The sequence below is a fragment of the Thermobia domestica genome, chromosome 11 (assembly GCF_964235325.1).
Source record: "Thermobia domestica chromosome 11, izTheDome1.hap1.1, whole genome shotgun sequence".
NCBI classification, from domain to species: Eukaryota; Metazoa; Arthropoda; class Insecta; order Zygentoma; family Lepismatidae; genus Thermobia; species Thermobia domestica.
Window position 1 is genome coordinate 54,518,343 of NC_137464.1, and position 19,306 is coordinate 54,537,648.

At 32.0% G+C, this 19,306-nt stretch overlaps 1 protein-coding gene across 1 annotated transcript in view; it reads right to left on the reverse strand.

Moving 5' to 3' along the window:
- The window catches only part of side-VII (sidestep VII transmembrane protein), a gene marked incomplete in the record, with an annotated part of 1,416,899 nt that overhangs the window by 818,835 nt on the left and 578,758 nt on the right, over window positions 1–19,306 (reverse strand). Inside the window, 1 exon segment of the mRNA XM_081730413.1 lies at window positions 18,111–18,319. Coding sequence (XP_081586539.1) covers window positions 18,111–18,319 — 209 coding nt within the window.

The following is a 19,306-nucleotide window of genomic DNA, read 5'->3' on the forward strand; positions in this document are numbered from 1 at the left end:
AAAACAAATGATAATTTTCACGTTTTAAATTTTAGAATTTTATAGAAATCTGTGCTAATAAATAATTAAACACTCTAAAATATCTGTAAAACGAAAAGTAAGGTAATTAGTCCATATATTAAATTACAGTAATTAAGTCCTTTTTCTTGTAAACAAATGTGAAACCTTATTGCTACATATATGAATAAATATGAAACCGATCCTTGAACACGCAAACCTTTAAAGCAGAATATATTTAGCATATGTGATTTGAGGAAAACTTTAGCTTCAAGTTTACGTCATCAGGTGTATCTTACAGAGTTCACTTGCCAAACAACACTAGATTGATGAATATTTATCAGAATTGCATGACTTTCTATACCGGAACAGTTAAAACGATTAGCAAGAACAGATAGCATTGTATTTAATACTTTATGCATTGTTTTAATAAAATGCCGCAGTACTAAATACATATCTGTAGGTTATGTGAGCAAAATGGCAGAGACCTGGAAAGTTGGGTATCTTTTTCTTTTTCTTTTTTTTTTCAGAACGACTCTCTTGTGTTGTTGCATATTTTATTGCACGCTGATAAATAAGGTTCCCTTTTGGACTTATATAACATGGGACTTGACATGAGCTTGTCGTGATGGCTCATTCGGTGGTTTTCAATGCTGTGCTCGCAAGGCAAATTGTATTTGGGGTCTTGCTGTGGAGCTGACACGAACCTCGAAAGAGACTCTTATGTAAGCTATGAAAAAAGAGTGACTTTAAAGAAGGATCAACTTCGGATTATGAGACACGTCATGGTTTAGTTCTTCCGTTTACTTTGATCCGATTTAGCTATAAATTTGTAAATGCATCTGTGGTAAGTTGAGAAAAGGAAAAAAGTTCATTCATGACAAGCAATAGAAGGAGCTTTGAAATTTGCAAACATTAGAATATGCTAAAACAAGAAAAGTTCGGTAAGGAAAAATGTTAATCTTGGTGTATTGTAATCGTTCTTCATAGAAAGAACTGGAGAACGTTGTACACAGTACAGAAGAAAAAGGTTCAATTCGCCATAATTTGCAATGTGTACTGTTTTCAATTCCACTGAATATATTTCACATTTAAAAATTGTTATTGGTGGTATTGTTTTGTTCTTCGAAGGTTACGGGTATGATTTTTTTTTTTTTTTACATTTCTTTATATGCTATACAGTGTTTCATACCAACTACAGTGAGATTTTGTGGCGTTCCAATAGAATACACGTACATGAAATAAAATCCATTCACAGGTACCCTTTCTATTAAAATATAGGAAATGTCAACAATCACTAGAGGATGTAGAAAGAAATGATTATCGCGAGAATCCTAGGAAATTATTATAGCCCTTCAAAGTTTAATGCCGTTGTTATTTTATTTCATTTATTAGATTAGAAGCTTGAAATGTTGTGCAAATATTGTTCATGTAGGCTGTACCTAAGGGTGGATTTTGCTAAGTGCACCCCTAAGGAGAGAAACGGATTTAGGTCTTTTCTGTTCTTCAAATCTGCAAAACTATCCGGAGTAGAACCTGCAAATTTTATACAAATATTCCCCATTTTCCCTTGACTAAAAGTAAGATGAAATTTCAACAAATATGATCGCTGAAAGATGAAAGAAGGAAGAAACTAAGTAATTCTAGGGAAAACAAACTTGTGTCAACAAGTATTTTGAAACCAATAAGTTTTATGTGTATCTCTCAACTATTGTCACATTGTCATTTAAAATTACGAAAAGTTTCTTTGCCCGCTACATTGTGAAAGTTCAACAATATAATTCGTTATCAACGTGCAGAATATCGATACTTTACTTCTTACTTTCTTTTTTTCCCGGTACTTCTCCTTTCTGAGAAGATAAAACACCCAACAATTTGAACGAGATCAACAATACTCGAAATAACCATAGAAGTATATAAAATCTTATTTTTAAAAATATTTTCAACAATAACTTACTAGGTGGAAAATATCTGGTTAGTGAGAATGAAATATTCACCCAAGTGCGTCATTTCCATCGAATCCGTGTTGTCCACTCCAAGGTGATAACAGGAAAGACACAAATGAGCTAATTTTATTTTTTGGACTTTTAAAAAGAAATTGTTAGCTTTAAGTTACTACATACTATTCCATAAAGTTAAAGTAGTACTTAGTACTGCTTATTCTGTTACGCCAACATGCATAGTTGTCTACTGTATAAACTGGACTAATAACTCCACAAGTGTTCACCTGTTATTTCATATATTATGCGTATAACAGAATACATGAAGCTATCACTTAAGTTTTAATTTTATGCTGATCTCAATGAACGAAGTCAGATGATACCAATATCATCAAACTTGATAAACCATCACAATTATCCAGTATTCATCTCCATTCACTTTTGCAAAGACTTTATTATAACAACGACTAATAACTGCTATAGTGCAAATTAATGAATTACTTTTTGACCAATAGAAACAAGTATATGTTTCAGAGTTACAGAATGTTCAGTTAAAAATATGGCTACATATATATTTTTTAAAAAAAGAGTTAGTTATTAGGATTCTTATGACTACTGACTGAATGAAGAAATACACTCAGCAGTAATTGCAGTGGCGATCGACTTAAAATACAAACAAACTTATTTAATTGTATCGTATCATATTTGATCAGAAATACGTAACATTTTTACTGTAGTGAAAAGTATATTACTTAATTTATAATGTTTGGTTCAACAGATCAAAACTGTTAGATCAAAAGAAAAGTGACTAGCGCGATCGTAAGGAGATGTAAAAATCCGTAATAAATTAATTTAACATGGGATACTACAAATTGATGATTTTTATGACTGTGATAATTAACGTCTATTAAAATATAAATCCGAATAAAACTACTCCCTGAGTGAAACAATAAGTTTATTGTAAAACCGTGTAGCAGTTTCGCCACTTGGCTTCATCAGACAGTATCATAGTGTTGTAAGATAGTGTATGATGACAGTATTTTCTGACGTTATGATAGTGTCGGATGAAGGCAAGTGGATAGTTGGAGAAACTGTTACACGTTACCGGTACTAATTTTTACAACAAACGTATTGTTTTGCTCAGGGAGTAGTTTTAATCGGATTTAAGTCCACTAAAGCAAAGCTTGTACATAGAAGGTATTACAAAAAATAAAGGATGTTATAAGATCTTTCGTAGATTTTGCTCTCCACAATGATTTAATATAATATATACTTTTATGTCAAAGATGTATGAAATATGCAGTATCTGCATGCACTTTTATCCAGATTGAACTTATTATAACCTTAACCTACTTCATAAATTTCATAAACAGAGACTATTCTTAACCTCACATCTCTTATCCAGCAAGCAAAAGATAATTTTGTAAGTAATTTCTCGGTGACTGTCGCCGAGCGTGTCTCTTCATTACATGTGATTTTTTAGCGTTCTTATACGCACATCACAACACAGTCTTGCTCTTCTGGTAGTGAACGCTGAGGGAACAAGGCTCTTGTTTTCATCCTCTCTCGATCTCCAATTTTGTGTAGCATTTTGAGCATTTAGAAGCCTCCAGCTGACTCCACTATCATGCGAGGAAGTGACTACTATGAGGTCGAGAAGGGTTTTCTCTAAATCGTGTGTGAGCATTTAATATGCCTCGTAAGCTGGGAAATGAGTTGTTAGTGTTATTTGCCAGAAGGTACAACTTTCGCAATTTTCTGTGTAGAAAACCTGCAACCAAGACTATATTCTTAAAGAGGATAGGATTGTGTTTGTGTACTATAGCTCCTGAAAGAATTTAGAACAGGTAGGGAAAAAACTTAACAAAAGTGTATTTTGTTTCAAAACTACTTCTTTTACGTGTCGAAAATACAAAAGTTCATCCACGTGGAAGCAAATTGTAACTTGTTATTAAATTGTTCTTTGATGGTTTATAATATCTTTTTTTTTTTTTAAAAAAAAAAAAAAAAAAAAAAGCATGTTATAAGTGAGTTCCGTTGCATATTATGAAAGTATTGCAGAGTTACAAACTATAGGGGTTAATATTCTAATTAGATGGGATAGATTTATCAGTGCTGATATTCGGGGAAATGGAAGAGATGATACTACTGTGAATTTCTATCAGGAAACTATTCTCAATGTCTCAATTTCTGCACTATGGGTAACCAATATTAAAAGCGGAGGTGACCAATTTCTATTACTTCCAGTTTCAATAGAGGGTTAAAAATGAGATTCAATATATTCTTGAGAAAGTAATTCATATGAAGGACATTGTAACTAATTATCTATTATCTATTACGTCCTATGATAATCAACGTTAGTAGCAAGAAAGACTATTTTTTTTTTTGGCGCGTACTTAAGTTTTGGCTTTCGACACTTGAGCTTGAAACTCATGCTTTCATTCAATCTACCTTTTGTTGTACTTTCAAGCGATGCTTTAACAACGATGTTGAAACTTGGATATTTGGATAGGGCACATACTAGTTCCTAAGTGAAGTCTTGACTCGACTACTGTGGGTCTCATAGTATAAGAGCTATGGACCTTTAAAGTTCATTTTTCATGTTTTCTGTAGCCTACATCTTCGAAGGGAAACACTTGTGCACTCAGACTGGTCTATACTTTTCGTCTTATCTTGGGTTGGTGTTGTTTTGAAATATACTGGATATATATATATATATCTATATATATATATATATATATATATATATATATATATATATATATATATATATATATATATATCGAGAGAGACACAGAAAGAGAGAGAGAGAGAGAGAAATCGGATACTTGCAATGGATTATGTTATACGCATTATGGGTTATAACATAGAAATGTTTATTGTAGTAAGTAATAAATTATCATAAGATACTAGTAAATAGTATACAATACATATGAATGAGAATTTTCAAACATTAATAATAATAATAATAATAATAATAATAATAATAATAATAATAATAATAATAATAATAATAATAATAATAATAATAATAATAAAGAAAAAGTACATTACTTACCAAGTAAGTTTTCTATGGTTTATAAACTAATGGAGAGACTCAGAACATTTAAGTTATAGTATAACTTAAACTTCTGTTTAAATCAAGTTTAATTACATTTGTTCATGGTTAGCACGTGTATGTTTGCAAATTAGAGAGAAATTACTCTTGTTGAGAACTTTCATTCGAAAAGTTAGATTAAAGTATAGCTTTACTATGCACAGAGAAAATATAATTCTGTATAGTTAAATATATGAAAAGTGTATGTATTTAATTTTGTCCCCTTTTAAGAACTCACTTAGAAAAGAAAATACAGACAGACGAAGCACTCTTGTTGACTTTAAAAAACCCACTGCAATTCAATCGACAGAGTGACGTATAGTTTATTCTACTTTTGTATTTCTTTTATGTGTGATTGGTGGAAATGGTGCCTCAATAGTAGTAGAGAACTTATCTCTTGTGTATGAGGTACTTGGTTCGATCACCATCCAAACAGTTTGTGGTGTACAACATCGTGTCCGTGGTCTCTCTCCCATTTTGATTCCACCAATTCTTTCATTTGTTTTAGTTAACCGTCTCCATTAGCCAATTCTCATAATCGTAGGACGTTCAAATGAAACATTTTATTTCATTTTTTTTATTTTATATGTAATTGTCTTCGCGTGTATTGTAATGTAGGTTGTGTTATATTTACAATGGAACTTTACTAGTTCGATCTTTGGCTGCACAATGCTAAAAGTTTGGTGGAATGACGTACAGTCACATAAAAGTTTCTTATTGTACATTCGCGAAGTGCACCCTCTGGATTCGTGCAAAATCGATTCAAATGCAAAGTTCTCCGCACTTCATTGGGTATTGTACTAATTTTAGCGTCCCATACTGGTAATTTTCACATTTATGGGTTTTCATATATCCTGAATTGAATCATATATTTACTTACTACAACACTCGGACACAAAATTGCTTTTAGTTTCTTTAGAAGTAAATGGACATGAATGTGGGCATATCCAAAACAAATTGGATCAAGTACTGCTTCTTTGACAAATGATATCCATCCCATCCGCCATCTTAGATCCGCCATATTGGATTCAACTTCCGGTTTTCCAAATGGGGATTATATATTAAAATTTCTGTCAACCGCCGACAAGTTTTTAGCCATTATGGTGAGCTAGTTTTATTTGACATTTTAATTTGCTTAACGATGTAATTTCACTTAGGAAAGTCTTTTATCTAAAAACACTAACAAAACTGAAAAATACAACCTAGTTTACCGTTTAATTATTTGCAAGGTGATAGCTTAAATATACACATGAGAGGGACGTGAAATGTTGAAGTCCTCGTCAAATATGGAATTAATCCACGCATTAATTGGAGTTCGAAACTCGTCTTCAGCACTGAGGCTATACTAGGCAGTTCAATGCTTAAACCATTAGTCAGGTTTGTATCTGAGGAAGACACCCACTCCAGGAATCCAATTCGGGATCACAAATACAAAAGCCGCGTAGGTTAGCCGCTTGGTAATGACTGGATACAATAAAGGTTTAGACAAATGTCATACTTGCAACTCACATTACACCCATGTACTTAGTCGCTTCCTGATTCTTTTTTCAACAATAGCACTATTGTCGTCTCAAATGTTATTCTTACATGAAGTTTGCGATTGTTATCGAAACCACTTTTTTTTTTTTTTTTTTTTTTTTTTTTTTAGCAGCAAACAAGAGTCTCCTCTACGTAAATGAATAACTTTTCCGTAATGTTAAATTCACTAGTAATAAAAAGTTTTGCAAGACGTCACGGTATCGTATTTTCTTGTTATCGACACACAAATTTCCACAATACCACTAGATTTCATCTACATTTATAGATCAAAGGTGAGAAACATGAAATGACTCCTAATTCGTTTTTGTATTTCCTTACCAATCCATTTGCTTTGTTTATTGCCTTCCATAAATAAGAGAGAATAAACCGCTTAGTGAAGAAACGGACATGAGTATGAACGAATTGAGAAATCGAAGTCAATACATATTGACATTTACAAAATATTGTACTTCTTCACATACATATTTTGTTTCCAATCCAGAGGATTTACCACAAAGAACGATGGAACTTAAAATAAGACAGATATAAATAACAACGAAATATTTTGTTTAGTATTGTAAGAAGAAACTAATTTCATTATGTTTTGAAGACCCTGTCATTCAAACACTTATAGTTCGGTAGATTCAATTTGGCACAACTTTTGGACATATATTATATGGTAAATTCGCAACAATACGTTCAATGTTCCCTTTGTAGCTTATTCTCATAGACCTGAGACTTCAGGTAATTAGATAATCCAGAGGGAGAAATCACATGATCTGTTTGGCAATTTTCCATCATCCTTATCGACAGAATGCGTCCAAAGAGCGTTTTGTGCTATAAGTCCACAGTAATCCAGTCCACTTACTGACACAGAGGAGACAATTTGAACGATATTGTTACAAAACAAAATGTCCTTCATTGCTTTAAATAATAATAATAATAATAATAAACTTTATTTTACGTGCTGAGAACAGCTAAAATACAGCAAAAATACAGCACTTTGTCTTATTCTACATTATTTTAGCAATGAATATATAGTACTAGTGATAAAATTATGCTTACATCTATATCATAAATTATTAATAATAAAAACATTGACAGTGTAGTGTACGTCAATTATTAAAACAAAGAAGTGTCAAAAATTAAAAGTAAAAAATAAAATAAAATAAAAATAAAAACTACTAAGTTATATTTAAAATTCTAAAATAAAGTCATATTTTAAGATATGCATTCATTATAGCTTTCTAAAATCCTACAGATTAAAATATGTTTTCTATTATGCGGTTGCAATAAAATTTTTGCCCTTGTACCATATGTTGGAACTTTAAAATCAACATTTTTAAAAATATAGTCTGAGGTATATTGGTTGTCAAGTAACTTTCCTACAAATACAGATTCAATCAATTTTCTTCTGTCAGCCAGTCGTTCCAAATTAAAATACGTTATCCAATGTTCATACGTGCTAGAATAATAGTCAAGTCCTAACTTAAAACAAAGTATTCTAATAAAACACTTTTGCACCATCTCGAGTTTGTTTACGAGAGTTTTTGTTAGGCTGTTCCAAGTCACTGATGCATATTCTAGTTTCGACCTTACCAGTAATTTATATAAGAGTACATATGTATTTGACTGACAGAAAGCAGGCCATTGATTGAATAATAATAATAATAATAATAATAATAATAATAATAATAATAATAATAATAATAATAATAATAATAATAATAATAATAATAATAATAAAGACATTTTTAATTGGAATTTTCATTCTAGTTTATTTTGAAGTTCTGAAGTTTCCGTTGGTAACTCCTATACACCTAGGTATCAAGGACGCCGATGCTGTGGGGCCGAGGGGCCTTGCCCCCAAAGCTGATGTGGGTTCCCCATTGTATTTATGAATATGCAATATTTGGCATAATTTGAATGCAATCTGTCTCAAAATCCTCATATATATATATGCCTTCTGCATCTGAATGGCCCCCTCCAAATTTACACATAAATCGATGTCCTTGTAGGTAACTGACTGATTTATTCATAAATAAATCTCCAAACTAGAAGAACAAAGACTTTGAGAACTTGTATAAATAAACGCCTAGGAGAAACATAATGATATGTCACATTTATCAACTTTCGAATAATTGAAGAATAATGTTCAATATCCCCATGCAATCCAATGCAACGACATGTACTAAATAAGCTTTCCTTGGCATTTGTAAGAAAATGTCAGAAACGAAACTACTTACATATTGTTCTATGCTTCGATGCCAACCCATTCTATCTAATAGCTCAATTTTACAGGAAATGATGTTTATCGTTATTTGCTCCAGAGTCGCTCAAACATCTTTGATGTATCCTAGACTGACGTTAAGATAAAATTTACGCAATGTAAACTGTAAGGAAGAAAAAAGCCTTTCCAATTTTCCGTTCCAGGAAAACAGAAATTACATTAACAAATATATCTTCAACAAGAAATAGCGTATCTTTTTACCAAACATATTCAATAAAACTTATTCCCCACTTCCACATAATTGGCATTATGCTATTAATAATAATGATTAAATAAATAAATAAATAAATAAATAAATAGAAGTAAATTGCTCTCGATAACTCATTCCAATTTAGTACTGATACAAAACTGCAATTACATTAAATTAATTAATTTCAATTGAGAAAATTAAATTAAATTGTGGAGTTAGAATGGATGCAATATGTGGGGAGAGAGGAAAAAAAAGAAACTGGTCGAATCCAATTACATTATATACCCTCAAACTAAAATCAACTGTAGTTTGTGGTCATTATAATTACAGAATGTAATTACGTAGTCATCTTTCGCAGACAGAGTACAAAAAAAAAAAGAAAAAAAAAAGCATGAAAGAAAGAAGTAAGGGCAGCATCTAAGAAGAATAAGTTTGTAAACGCTACCACTTTTTTGTCTCTTATTTTAATTGAAATGTTTTATGATTTTGCTTCGTTTGTGGGTACAAAGTGCAAAGTCTGAGCAGCAAAACTTCTGATGTAATGTAATAAAACTTTACGAAAACGCTGTTGCAATCCTCTGTTATTCATTTGTCTATTCTGTACATTAAATTTTAATGTTCTGTTTCAATGCCTGGCCTTTAGAGTTCCATGTAAAATTGTACGAACATCCACCGGGAATCAGAGCGGTTCAAATATGATAACGAACATATGTATACTAAAGTTCTGAATTGTTCTTTGTAACCACTTGCGAGCACGTACAGAAATAAAAGTATAATATTGTATTATTAAATTACCTTTCATATAACTTCTAACACTGTGATTTACAAGTGATGATTGAACTTAACACATCGTTAAAACTTTCAAACCCTTATAAAGAGTTACAGTACACACACACACATATATATATATATATATACACACAAAATAAGTTAAGTACTTTGACAAATGTTATTTTTAAAAGCTTTTAAAATTTCACAGACTTTTTAGACTGTCTAAAAATCCTACGTATATCTATCAAAATTTTGGGTTTAACTTCTGGTAATGCAACTGTAACGAAAGGAAGTTAAATAAGAACTATGCTTCTGCGATGAGCAATTCTAGGAATAGGGTGCGTACGGCCAATTTGACGGACTTCATTTTTTATTACTCGTATTATTTTTCAGAGTATTTGGTCTGCACGATTAGGAAAATACTGGACAGCCTATTGCTGGCATAGACAGTCAATTAAGAAATATCTTCCCTTTTTTTTATTAATAGTGGTTTCTACAGTAATAAGAATTTTAGGAATGATCCCAAAAAATGGATCAAAAGATTGCGATTTTGACCAATGATCAGGGGCCACAAAAATTTTGAACTGCCTTTAAATCGAGTTTTCGTGTTTTCTACGGAATAAGCACATCATACTGAGTTAAGTGATAGTTTGGGTGTGGCTACGCTGTATGTAGCTCTCCAGATATGACACCTACAAGAACATTTTTGATTTTTTGATCCAAGTACCTAAAATTAAATAGCAATTTAATTGTAATAGTCAAAGTTGTTATATCTATTTTCTCTAGAGTTCTATTTTTTCTCTAGCTTAAACTTACTATCAGAGATATATGATCGACAACGTTAAATAAAACTAATAGAAATATGTAAAAAGTTTGGAAGTCAGTATGATTATTTATATGAAAATATGAGCAATTGTTTCCGTACTAACATAGAATACTATAATGTAATTAAGAACACTTTCCAATTTCTAGTATTCAATTAATGTTCTTTGGCAAGATCAAATCGTACGGATTTTATCCCTTCGTACTTTCAGATGTATTGAGAGGGTAATCTTAACGCTGTTTAATATTTTGACATTCACTTCTACTATGCCATGAACCCTGCAGTAAGCAACAATTCATACACCTTCGTTGATTAGAATGATACTGAGTTCGATTCTGTTTGAATATCATCGATCATAAACCACACTCTGAAGCAATTAGACAACTATTTAAGAAAAGAGTTACTAACTTCAACCTTAAAAGGAAACTATCTGCGACAGTGATCGATAGACTGACTCGCTGATTGTCAGTAATAAAGTTAACTTGCTCTTCAGAGCTCTAGTAAACAGTATAACGACGTTATTTATGTTTAGTTGTGTAACCAAAGTAGCTGAAACTGTTCAAATCTCAAGAGTATGCCAAAATTCAAGCTGAAAAGCAGCCATTTGCAACTGGGTGTTCTATGAAGTTGCAGTATGCTGCTCCAATTTTTACCAAACTACGCAGAGAGAAATTCAAGCTGGTAACAAACCTTTCGTGAAAACTACAGGGAGACAAGCAATCAAGAAAACTGGTGGCGCAGTAAATGATTATGCAGATACGTTACTCTTTGTATCAATAATTACTTGAATACTGCAAACACTTGTTTCGTTCAATTCTCCTACATTTATCTCACCATCTTTTGCTTCACCTTTCTCTCACACTTCTTCTTTCGATCAATAAACATACGTGAAAATGAAAAAAAGAAACGGAAAATCAGGAACTACTGTTTTAGAAAAGGTCACTGACTATTATTATGAACAATTGATGCTAACTTCTATCTTTTTTGTACTTATCCACAAATGTTCACAACAACAATTCAATTTGCGTGCAAACTAGCTAGTTCTAAAATTTATATAAATACTTGTAATAGTGAACTACAACAAAGACATAGCATGATACCACACACACATATTGTAACTAACACGCATACTGTACTGTGATAGAGAAAAACTGTACATACGAAAAAGAAGCCATGTTAAATTCAACAGTCAAGAGCAAAAAAAGTTTGTAATAGAATATATATCTGCTGGATACAATGCAAAAATGTTAGCAGTTGTTCTCATAAATTATGTGATGCATAGCTCCACTCATGATCAATATATTTTCTATTATCATAGGAAGTGTAATAAAGAAGAAAAGAAAATTTGAATACATTTCAAAAGAAAGCGAAACAGGAAAAATTTTTCTTCTGATATTTTCTTTTGAATGGGGCAGAGTGAAAAAAAAATGCACGAGAGAAGAAAATGAAGAAGTTAGAAAGAAGCGTGCCCCAGAAATGAACCTTTCAGAATATTCTATGTCTTATAATTAATATTTATGAATTTTTGCAAGACGACTCCATCATGTCAGAGCCGAATGGAATTGTGGGAATGTTAGAGACTGACTATGAAAGAAAAAAGAAACTAAAGAAATATAGATTTCCGTTAAGGATTTCTTTCTAAAAAATGCATTTCTTGTCATATATTGAATGAGAATTCTTTCAACTTAAAGAGAGGTATTAAAAACATTTCTCGAATTTTTCATGTTTAAGAAATATATACATATATGTTATTTTTTTCTTTAAAAGGACTGATTTCATTAGTTTTGGAAAATAATTTACATTTTTTCTAATATCATCTTTAGAATTATTAAAGATACAACAGTCAGTTGAATTATATATCATATAAAAATATTGGAAGTGAAAATATTGTTTTTTTGTGGTAACGTGAACAAGCTGATTCCCAATGAGACTCATCAGTCACTACATTTTTGGTTCCCATTTAAATTACTCGTTGGACAATGTTTAACTGCAGGTTATGACAGGTCAAAATGCCCATAGCAAAACCTCCATACTCAAAAAAATCTCAAAACACGCACACAAATGGACAAATCCCCCAAATCCACAAGCGGTCATAACCTCCGCAGCCAAAACCCTCACACAGGTAAGCAGTCATAAAGTCCAATGATCCTAACCTCACATAAATGGACAAAACACTCACACATAGAAATTTTCATAACTTGTACATGAATGCTTCAAACCGTTGATCATTTCCAAATGTGGAGGATTTGTCCAACTGTGAGGAGGTTTTGTCCATTTATGTTGCGGTGGACGATCACATGACATATTTTGACATTGATAAAATATTGCCCACTTCCGTACATGTTCAATAACTAACACTATTTCTGTGCATTTTCAATAAAGTTTGAGTACAGGAGGATATGGAATTGCATGCTCAAGGAAATACGAAAAGATACATGCATGCTTTCCATAATCTTTTTTTTTTTTTTTTTTTTTTGCTCAACTCTTCACGCTGAAGTCAAATACATCCAATGTATCCCTGAAATGTGTTTGATATGAATTTAGATGTTCTGTTGTTATTTATGTATCTCCATTAATTTGCATGAAAAAAATTAGGAGGCATTACTTTCGGAACGACCCTCGTATTTGTTACTAGTAGTATATACGTTAAAGGTATATGTCTCACCGTTAGGAACAGAAAACTTCAATCTGCTGATTAACAGTATTGTTTGTTTAACTTACGGCACATGTATAAATATATAAATAACATTTTCTTCGAACAAAATAAAAAAGCAATTATTGACAACGAGCGATATACTTTTCAGCGCTACAAAATTTAATTTCTTTATTTTCACTAAATTTACAGTAAACGTAAGACTTTATTCTTAATTTACTATTTTCTTCAACTGAATCTATTGACTGAACAATATTATATTTTGGCAATAGTTTAGTTAAAGAGAAAATCTAATTTAAGAATTAGCCATAATTATTGGCTATATCTCATTAACCATGCTATGCCCACTCGTCTAGCTAGTGTTACAAAACAGAGGTAAATGTAACCTCATTAACCTCATTAACCATTCTATGCTCGGTTATCTAGCTAGTGTTATAATAAATAGTTAATTGTTTATCCCATTAATCATGCTATGCTCTGTCGTCTAGCTAGCGTCATAATAAAGAGTTAAATGCGGATCTCCTTAAACATGCTACGCCCTGTCGTCTAGCTACTGTCACAATCAACAGTTAAGTGCGGCTCTCACTAATCGTGCTATGTCCTGTCCTCAAGATAGTATCATAATAAAGAGTTAAATGTGAGTTTCATTAACAGTACTAGGCACAGTCGTCTAGCTACTGTCATAGTAAAAAGTTAAATGCAGATCTCATTAATCATGCTATGCTCTATCGTCTAGTTAGTGCCATAATAAAGAGTTAAATGTGGATCTCATTGACTATGCTATGCTCGTCTAGCAAGTGTCACAATAAGGCATTAAATGTGAATCTCATTAACTATGCTAGGCCCGGTCCTCTAGCTAGTTTTGTAATGAAGAGTTAAATGTGAATCTCATCAAGCATGTTACTCCCCGTCGTCTAGCTAGTATTATAATAAATAGCTAAGTGTGAGTCTCATTAACCATGCTATACCCGGTCGTCTAGTTAGCGTCATAGTAAAGAACTAAATGTGGATTTCATTAACCATGCTTTGTCTGGTCGTCTAGCTAGGCCTCAATAAAGAGTTAAATGTGAGTATTTTTTCAATATCAGATTCAGCTAATAAGTGGCATGGTTCTGTGCAATATCAATGTTTATGTTTGCAAATTTATTCTTTTTTTTTTAAACCATTTTCTTGAAAATTACACATTAGCTTTTACTCTCACTCATATCATTCTACTTAGCTTCAAGACAACTATCCATTGATATGTATCTCATCTTTAAACAACATTTGTTTAGTTAATTGTTAATAATATTGTAAAATTTATGAATAATTTGAAGTTGAAAATTTGTTCTGTTATATAAATAATTACGTAATTATCGAATTCCAAATTTATAATCTAAAATACAATACATTAGTCTTATTAACAATCCTATTAACGTCTCCGAGATTACAAAAAACTAGACGAAAATATTATAATTAAATATTTTGTGGCGAAGAGGAAAATAGCGCAAGTGGTAGTTAAGATCTACACGTGTATTGAAAGTGAACGTAACTTGAAACGTGCATTTGAGTAGCCAACATCACACTCTCAATTCCAGCTTTACAACCAAGGTAATGTCACCACACTTTACCACCCAAAAAACGCATATCACATCAAAACTACAAGCTTATTTATTGATTGGAAAAGCGCCATTCACCTTGAATGGACAAAAGGGACTGAAAATAAAGATAGGGATTTTACTGGCTTTTCGTAGATATACATATCCCTCCGAATAATTTAAGATCATTCGTTGGGTAAATGTAAAACACATTATACCCTCTTCTCTCTCAGTTCTCAAGTTACGATTTTGATGCCTGCCTGCCAGTTCCTATCATAAACAGGAGACTATTCAATATGATAATCTTGATGCTTCACATAACAGAGACTAATAAAGTTGAAATTCAGAGCACACATCACCGTAAATTTTGTTGATAGCTGAAGTGTTTGTGCATAAAGCACACATCGAAAATCTATTTTAGCTTCGAAATCAACACTCCAATATTCTCCCATCGTCTACAAAGGGTGTGGGGTGAAGACTCACATGCCAAGTAGGAAGGAGTGTGAAAAATCTATTTCGGATTCAGCAACGCAAAAAGGAACCCCGTGCAAATCATATTGAATATATTTCTTCCCTTTTTCCACTATAGGAATTTTCAGTAGCTACCTGATACATCTATAGAACTAGATATTCATTTTCAGAAAATCATCGTCGTAATATTTCGGTTTAAAAAAGAATCAACAACGTAATAGATTGTTTTCAATATACTTCATTAAAATGTGTCTAAGTTTTAAGTAGTGTTATTTTAATTGTCAAGGAAGAATTCTTTCAGTGAAGTCGATTGCTTAAATGTTCCAAAAATAACAAGTAACTCACGTTAACAGAGGTGTTCAAAAGGTGCTTTTCTAAACTTTTGGTTACACCTAGCCTACATTTATCCAATAGTTACGACAATATTAATGTCAAGACCATTTAAGCCTATGGTTTAAAGCAGGTTACTTGTGAAATGGTTCCGGTTTCTGTCTTTTGGAGACAGGCTACCATTGGTAGGTCTCGAGGGAAATCATATCAGCAGAACTTGTGTATTTTATTGCTACAAACTAAAGAAATATAACTTCATACACCTTCAGAAAGCTGTCCACAAGAATTGATACATAATATTTCTTCACTTAGCTTTTAACAAGGAATTTTTTTTTTATTAATGTCACTACCTTGACGAGCCAGTAGTAAAATGATGTATCAACGTTAGAAAAAACCACTTTCAACTAGCAAAGGGCCTTTTCTCAAGTGGGATTAAGGACTTAAAATGTTTTTAAAAATCACAGGGAACTTATGTTTAACCAATACCTTGAGCATTTTCCTCAATATATCATTTGAATAAACAGTAGTTAGAAACGTTAACGCAAAAAAAAAAAAAAAAAAAAAAAAAAAAAAAAAAAAAAAAAAAACTGGACTTTTTTTGTAGTTTGAAGCATGTTCCAGTGAATGATGAGTCTCGTTTCTGTTTCTGTCGTCTAGCATGCTCGATGATGTCAGAAGTTATTAGTGGCGGGTTTCGAGAGAAATCACATCAGTAACATTAACATTTTGTCGCTACAAACTACAAAAGAAAGCTTCATACAGCTTCAGAAAACTACATACAAGAATAGTTCATTAGGTAAGCGATCTTACTTTACTTTATAGCGATAACATTTATATTTTTACGGACAAAACTTCACTCGAAACTTATTAGTTTGAGACCAAAGGTCTCTGGCATTACACTAATCTCTTTAGCGCTACAAATTATAAAGTAGAATACATATGGCCAACTGAGTAAATGGTTCGTTCAGCTTGCATTCCTTCAGTTGCTAGCTGTCCTCTTAATTCACGCATGGTCACAAGTTTCTTCCTTCCTATCTACTCTAAAATTTTTCATCCATATCACCCTAGACGTTCTTTTAACACATCTATGAATCTTGGCTTCCACTATTTTTTCCTATTGTCACACATTCTAAATACACACCGGAATAATGTTAAATGTCATTTATCTTCTTTATTGATGAATGGCTATATTTCATTTCTCTCTTATTTATTTTTCGAGTGTTCCTTGTTTTACATATATTAAATCACTCTTATAAATGTTTCATTTTCTCCTTTTATTCATGATTCTATTTTTAAAGTTATTAACAAAATCTGTTAGTAATAATACTTATTATGATTGTTAAACATAGTAATTACTTATGACATGCACAATGTAGACACTAATTGCCTATTACGAACCAATAATTAATTGATTATTTAAAAAATTCTGATACAATCAACAGTGTAGCTATTAGTGTTTTCTGACAAAGATTTGATATCTAAATCCATTTGCACTGATGATTTCATTGATGAGACATTGACGAATAATGTAGCACTTTTCTGCGCATTTGAAATAAATTTTTTAGCTTGTTCTAAGATGACAATATTTTGAAAATAAATTGACTTAAAAAAAAAAAGTTGAATTGATATGCTATTTATGTTTGGTCGTATTAAAAGGAAACAATACTATTGTGGGGCAAGCGTCTTACTTTCAAAAGTGCAAGCAGTAACCAATGTGCTGTCTATGAGTGTGGATGAGATAAATAATCTAGTATATCTTATTTTCATTTCAGTTTGTTTGACAATTTAGTTTTCCTTCAAGTTTAAAGTAGAGGCGGGTCGTATGGGGAAGTCACATCAATAAACATCAAAGTATTGTCACTACAAACTAAAAGAAAAAAATACCTGATGTAACTGTTGTATACAAGAATTAATGTATTAGTGAAATTATCTTCCCTTAGCTTCAAGCGACAAAAATTCATTTTTCGTTCGACAATGTGCCTTTGCTTAGAGGCCACCTTTGGTTTAAAATCATAAACTATTCCTCATCTGATATGAAACACAATATAAAATAAATAGAAAATTATCTTCACCTGCTTTTCTTTTATATTAATATTAGAAACTTTAATTTCTCAACAATCGAATTTAGAATGTCAATAATTGTACTATTGCCCACCTTGTCACTGTTTATATCACATGTTCAAACTCAAGGCACTGTTTTTTATTTAATTACAGTACATATATGTGTAAGACCAGGGATGCATACGTATGTGACCATTAGGGTATATTTCGTGTTTGTGGATTTCACTCAAATCTCAGTTCTTCATTTACAATTAACAAGTACAAATTAATGAATTATATCTTCTATTATATCTTTCAAACTATTCTTATTCTAATTTTTAATATTCCTTTAACCACGATGCAACTGTGAACTTTACAAATATTTGAAACTAACAACAAATGGCGTCACTTACCTATAACGGTGAGGTTCACTTTGCTGTTTCGAGTTTGAGCATGCTTGAAATCTACTCTGCAGCGATATACACCTGCATCGTCTACGTGAATTTTCTCTATGACCAATTCCGCTGGTCTCTTATTGGGCATGAAATACGCACGATTCCCGAAAACGTTCTCCGCCGACCAACGCTCGGCATTCACGAACTCACGACCCCTGGCATCCACGCTGGAAGAAAAAGAGAAAAGAAATAAGAATAGAGCATAATAGAACAAATGCATATAAACATTCAAAATATAAATGTATTGTAGACATGAAGACTTGATATTTGTAGCAATTTTAACAATTTGAGCGTTATAGTTATAAATTTAATAGCACGTCGAGATACAGCACGTTGGCCGTTCTTCACTTAAATATTTAACAACAGTACAAATAAATATTCAAACAAGAGTATACAAAAAAAAGTACTAACAAAGTGTATACATAATGATAATACTATTTACAGCTTCGTTTTGCACAATGAGAGTCAGAAAATTCTTTCAGTGATATAGGTGTCTAAAGGTAGGTTGAAGACTGTTGAATTCAGTACGAAAATAGTACGTGAACAAAAGGCTCATTTGTTGTATTCTGAGAATTAGTATTCTGAAATTAACTGTGGTAAGTAAAGAGTGAAGCCAATACACTAGGCAAACGAGAATATCGCTTCTGTTGAAATCACCGAAGTCAACCAGTGCCGATCTGGGAGAGAGGAAAAATGGATGATCGGTTTTACTCAACAGATGGTGCTGGCATTGCGACGTCCGCCCAGCATAGTGAGGATAACCGTGGAGCTACTTGAAAGAAAGAACTAGCAAACGCTAATCAAAAAGCCTGCATAAATGGCGAAGCAAACCGGTGTTCCTACCGCATACTACCTCAAAGTCATGAACGTCACAGGCTCGCTGGTAGGCGTTCTCCCCTGAAAACTGCTGCGCCAGTTTTTTTTTATTTTTTTTTTTTTTACTTTTTTTATTTAAAGGAAAGAGTAAAAGTTTAATTTTCCATTTGCTATTCAATGTAGAAACAAAATGTCGGCTTTCTTTACGAGAAGTAGGATAAGAAATTATATTAAGTATTTTCATGATACTTTCATGAATTACTTTACGTTGCTTTGGATCTCTGTGACGAACAACGGCTAAAAGAATTTAAAGGGCTATCTAGATTGGTAAAATACGT